The sequence below is a fragment of the Acomys russatus genome, chromosome 5, assembly GCF_903995435.1.
Source record: "Acomys russatus chromosome 5, mAcoRus1.1, whole genome shotgun sequence".
Lineage (NCBI taxonomy): Eukaryota > Metazoa > Chordata > Mammalia > Rodentia > Muridae > Acomys > Acomys russatus.
In genome coordinates, this window is record NC_067141.1 from 53,969,383 (window position 1) to 53,974,671 (window position 5,289).

At 43.3% G+C, this 5,289-nt stretch overlaps 1 protein-coding gene across 1 annotated transcript; it reads right to left on the minus strand.

Annotated features, from left to right (window-relative positions):
• Window positions 1-223: 223 nt before the first annotated feature.
• Window positions 224-4,480, minus strand: LOC127189505 (interferon-induced protein with tetratricopeptide repeats 1-like). Its single transcript, XM_051146360.1, has 2 exons — window positions 4,374-4,480; window positions 224-1,684 (listed from the first exon to the last, which is right to left on the minus strand). The coding sequence occupies exons 1-2, from the start codon at window positions 4,403-4,405 to the stop codon at window positions 295-297; spliced, it is 1,422 nt and encodes a 473-aa protein (XP_051002317.1). The 5' UTR covers window positions 4,406-4,480; the 3' UTR covers window positions 224-294.
• Between the last annotated feature and the right edge of the window lie 809 nt (window positions 4,481-5,289).

A 5,289-nucleotide genomic window follows, 5' to 3' on the forward strand; every position in this document is an offset into this window, starting at 1 on the left:
AGAACAGCAGGAAGGGGGAGTGAGTGTAGCAATGTATGGTAGGAGAATGGATGCTCCTATCACAGATACACAGATCCAACCAAGACCGAAAAACAAAATAACAACAACAAAAAGAAGAAAAAGGAGAAGGAGGAGGAAGAGGAGAAGAAGAAGAAGAAGAAGAAGAAGAAGAAGAAGAAGAAGAAGAAGAAGAAGAAGAAGAAGGGCTGTAGAAAGGCAGAAAAGGCATCATGTACAAAAAAAAATGGTAATGAGCCATGCAAACACTTAATATGCCATTTGATGAGCTGTGCTTCAAAACTCAGGGTTCAGTGCTCCTGTGAGCCTCAGAGCCTTCTCATAGCATAACAGGGCCTCATTTAGCTCCCCTTTGAGTCTATAGACAAAGCCAAGGAGACTGAAGCTTTCCACGATGCGAACGTTCTGGTGAATTCGTCTTTCAGCCAGCTTCCCCAGAGCCTTGAGAAGCTTATCCTTGGTATAGAAAGTCACTTCTATTTTCAGGCCTTTTATATAGTGAGTGATTGCCTTGTCTTCTGATTTCCTATGAAACTCTTGGAAACGGCCATAGCGGAAATGAATGTTTTGCTGTATATGATCGTCAAGGTCCCTCATGCTCAACACTTTCTGAAAACTGCCCTCTGCCTGCCTAAATTGGCCAAATTCTATGTACATTTCAGCCAGGTTAACATAAGCTAACTCAAAAGTGGGTTTCAGTTCTAAAGTTTTTTTAAAATGATCTATAGCCAAATGGATGGATTGGTCTGCTCTTTCTCTTGCCTTCCCTCTAGGTTGCATGTTTGTAGCTTTCTTTATTTGTAGCAGTTGTGTCTTGTGGCAAAGCCCAATCTGGTGATGAAGGAAGGCAGAGAAAGGTTTTGCCTGCAAGGCTATTTCAAGGAAATGGAGAGCTTGTTCCACAAAACCTCTCCTTCGGTAAAATTTGGCCACATATCCAAAGACATAGGTCTGGGAGGATAGTCTGGGCAGAGCTTCTTCAATATACATTTGTGCTTCAACAGATTCTCCTAAGTCCTGAAGCTTTAGGGCAAGGAGAACTTTAATGTATGGGTCTTCTGGATTTAACCTGACAGCCTTTCTTAGTGGTTCTAGAGAAATACTATTTTCATCCCTGTCCTGGCGATAGGCTGTGACTGCATAGCCAGTGTTGTACTCAGGGTTCTCAGGCTCCACTTCCAGAGCCTTTGCAAAGCAGGCCATGGCTCGTGTATAGTTCTTTCCTCCACACTTGAGCAAGGCCCAGCCTTCCTCAGAGTCCATCTCAGCACACTCCATCCTGTAGCGGAAGGGACTTGCAAACTCCTTGCAGGCATTCTCCACCTTGTCCAGGTAGGTCTGGGCTTTTGCCAAGTTGCCCATGTGGTAATGCACCCAGGCACAGTTGCCCCAGGTCACCAGGCTTCTCTTGTCCAACTGCTCTCTCTGGACCAAGGCTTCAGCTTCCTTCAGGCTCTGCAGGGCTTCCTTGTCATGGCCTTTCAGATGTCTCACGTAAGCCAGCAGATTGTGCATCCTCATGCTATAGTTGGTGTCAAGAAACTCAGTCTCAGAGATTCTTGCTTCCAAATCAGGGATGTCTACATCTTCTATAACCAACACCCATGTAAAGTGACATCTCAGCTGAACCAGGCTATCACGTATGAGACTTCTATGAGATCCTTCACTGTAAAAACAGACCCCAGTTATTGATACCTTTTACACATTCTGTGTACTGGGAACCAACCATCATTTTAAGTCACCACTTTCCTTGCCAGTGTCCCTGCGGCCAGCATTCATTCCTTTTGTGTATTTGTCCCTTTTATGTAAGGGAGTAATTTTACAGAAAGCTTTGAAAAATTCAACTCACTCAATAATGTTAGCACGTGGTTACAAAGAGTCTAAAGTCCAACTAAGTAATACCAATAGAATTTAGTCCTGCATTACTTAATTTTAATGCCATCTTGACACAAAAACTAGAGTCATTTAGGAAAAGAGACTCTGCACTGAGAAAAGCTATGCTCCTTAAGGTTAGCCAACTAGAGCAGGGTATGGTGGCCCACACCTATAGGCCCAACACTCAGGGAGGCAGAGACAGCCTATAATTGGAGGCCAGCCTGGTCTACAAAGCAAGTCCAAGACAGAGAAAGCTACACAGAGAAACCTTGCCTTGGAAACAAAAAAACAACAAACAAACAAACAAACAAAAAGGTTGGCCAGTAGGCAAGCCTGTGAGGCTTGTTGGTGATTGGTGTGGGAAGTACTGCCTTTCTATGGATGGTGCCATACCTGGGCAGGTTGTCCTGAACTGTATGAGAGATCAGGCTGGGTTAGGCATGAGGAGTGAGCTGTGAGGCAGCACTTCTCCATGGCATCTGTTTCAGTTCCTGTCTTCATTTTCCTACCTTGACTTCTGCTCTGATTTCCCCTTATAATGGACAACAACCGTGAAATGAAATAAACCCTTTTCTCCCCAAGTTGCTTTTGGTCACACAGTCTTAAGCACAGCAATAGAAACCCTAACTAAGACACCAATGATACCTAAGGCTCAGGAAATATCAAGAAAGAATGATCTGAAAGATTATAAAAACCAGAGGACCAGGAGGCCTGCTGTGAGAGGGTGTTTTCTGGACCTAAGAAGGATGTGGTACCCATGCAAATCCCAACAATGTGCCTGCAGAAACATGACTTTTTTTTTTTTTTTTTTTTTTTTTTTTTTTTTTTTTTTTTTTTTGGGATGGGAAAACTTTCACTTTCCATTTCCCAGCTTTATTTTCCTTTTCATTTCCCAGTCCTAGGTGAAGAAATACTCAGATTTTGGGTTTACTCCAGAGACTCTGAGTGACTAGTCCTGAGTAGAGCCTGGGGACTTGTGTCTCTAGTGAGTACCCAGATGATGCTGACACAGAACTAGTTGAAAAATGCAACTCACTTAATGGTGCCAGCACTTGGTTACTAGAAGGCTAAAGCCCAACTAACTAATATCATTAGTATCAATAGAATGTAACCCTGTGTTAGTTTTATACCATCCTGACACGAGAACTATAGTCACTTGGGAAAAGGGACTCTCGAGCTTAATCTGAGCATAGCTGATTTAGTGAAAAATAAATTTTAGAGTAATGACATTTTCATAGTTTTATTGTAATTATAAAACTCTGGCCTAGGGGACTGGAGATATGGCTCAGTAGTTAATAGCACTTAGTGCTCTTCCTGAGGACTCTGGGTTCAGTTCCCAGCACCTACATTGAGGGATTCAAACCTGCCTGTAACTCAGTTCTAGGGAATCTGACACCTTCTGGCCTCTGTGGGCACCTGCAGGCATGTAATACACATAAACTCATGCAGTCAGACACATATACACATAAATTAAAATAAATAGATTTTTAAAAACCTTCTGACCTACTATCAATAAAACCAACAAAAAATGTGCACCCTTAAAATTAGCTTCTTCTAGACTTGATACCCTATGAGCATATACAGGGGGAAGAAGTCCCCCTCAGTCACAGTCATAGGGAAGGAGAGTAAGGGGAAAATGGGAGGGAGGGAGGAATGGGAGGATACAAGGGATGGGATAACCATTGAGATGTAATATGAATAAATTAATAAAATAAAAATTTTTTAAATTAGCTGCTTCTTTCCATCAAGATTCAGTCAAATTATAAATGAGACCCTGCCTCCTCTGCTTTCCCTGCTGCTCTGAAACCATCATTTGCATCTCTCTGCTTGCCAGTCATTGCTCAGGCTCAGGCTTCTGTCTCTTTCTGGACAGTTTGGAAGCTTCCCTTTGGGAAATCGTCACTGTGGTAGAAGATGCTACAAAGAGGTGTCTCCTTTGGAATAAAAAGGGCCTTCTTATTTAGACCCATACAGAACAATGCTGCCTTTACCAAGCAGGCTGATTTGGCAAGAAACTCACCTCTGACCTTACCTCTCTGGACCACTTTCACCCAGTCATTATCTCCCACACATGGGAAACCTGAACCTATGGGCTTCTTTACCTCAGTCTCTTTAATTTCTCACTTTCTTTTGGTTCAGTCACTTGGTTGCATCACCCACAAACTAGTTGCAGGGAAAGGGGAAGGTCCTTGATGTTCTTTTGTGAGCATCCTGAGATCTACACCTAAGGACCATTCTAGCTCTACTGAATCTTCCTCTCCCCCAAAGGCTTATGGTAACCATGGTATTGCTGTAGTTAGCCTCCTACCCCAAAAACTTTCCCCCAGTAAGCAGACTGAGGAAACGTATCCACATCAGAACCATGAACAGGATGACTCTGTTAAGAGGAAGCGTGCCTGGGAACCAGTCAGTTAAGGCTTGAAGTTTTAGAATGTCAGCATACACAGAAACAAGGTGAGCAACGCAGAGAAAGCCCTTACCTCATGTTGCTGGGAGAGAGAAGCTGCTCCATAGTACTTTAATCCAGGCCAAGAGACCCTTCAAAGTTCTGTCAGTGAAGTTCTAGGGGTTCTAGGGTAAACAAGGTTTTTATCTATGAGAAAACCATGAGGTAGCCTTGCCACACCCTCAAGAGCAATGTGAAACTGGCAAAGTTCCAGCTTGAAAAACAGGAAACCTAGAGCAGGCTGCCTCTGCTTTGATAACAAAGACATCCTTGATTTAAGAATCTAACAAGATTTTTGTGAAAAGCCATGTCCATGCTGAGCTCCGTGCAGCCTTTGGTCACGGCATAACTGAGGTTTTACACCCGGTGTTGGAGCAAAAAGAGTAGAGGCAGGATGCATATTTTCATGGAACATACCAGGCTGTTTTGTTATGATCACGTAAGCCCAACAAGGCATCTCATTTATGGATATCTCTATGTCTAACAAAATGCTGGAGAGAGCCTTTGTGGCAGAATGAGACTGCAGGAGGTAGATTCTTCTGTGGGTTTCTGGAGCTGTTGGTGTGAATGCGACAAAACCCACATCCTTTACATCCTCCTGTGAAGTTGACACCACTGTCCACTTAGACTACGAAGCATGACCTTATCAGTGGTCCAAACAACTTTGTTTGAATTGGCCAGTAGAAGACCATGTCCTTAGTGAATAGTAAGGTGTGCAGCAGTCAGACTGTGATGGGCAAATGGGGTCTAGAGTACCCAGGGGAGTGTGGATGCTGGCGTCTGATTTTAAATCTACACAGTCCTTTTGAGTTGTCCTCATAGTTGTTAAGCTGTTCTACTGGACCCTCTGCTATGAGGTCAAAGCAATCCCCACAGAATGTCCATCAGACATAACTTAGTTGTTTAATCAAAAATTTTCTGAGACCAAGGCTCGTGTAAGTATCGGTCCA

Bases quoted from the DNA above. Each gene is read 5' to 3' on its own strand.
- LOC127189505 (XM_051146360.1), bottom strand. From the start codon at position 4,405: ATGGAGCAGCTTCTCTCTCCCAGCAACATGAG. The intron at 1,685-4,373 runs GTAAGGGCTTTC...CTGTTTTTACAG, and splicing joins CTCTCTCCCAGCAACATGAG to TGAAGGATCTCATAGAAGTC.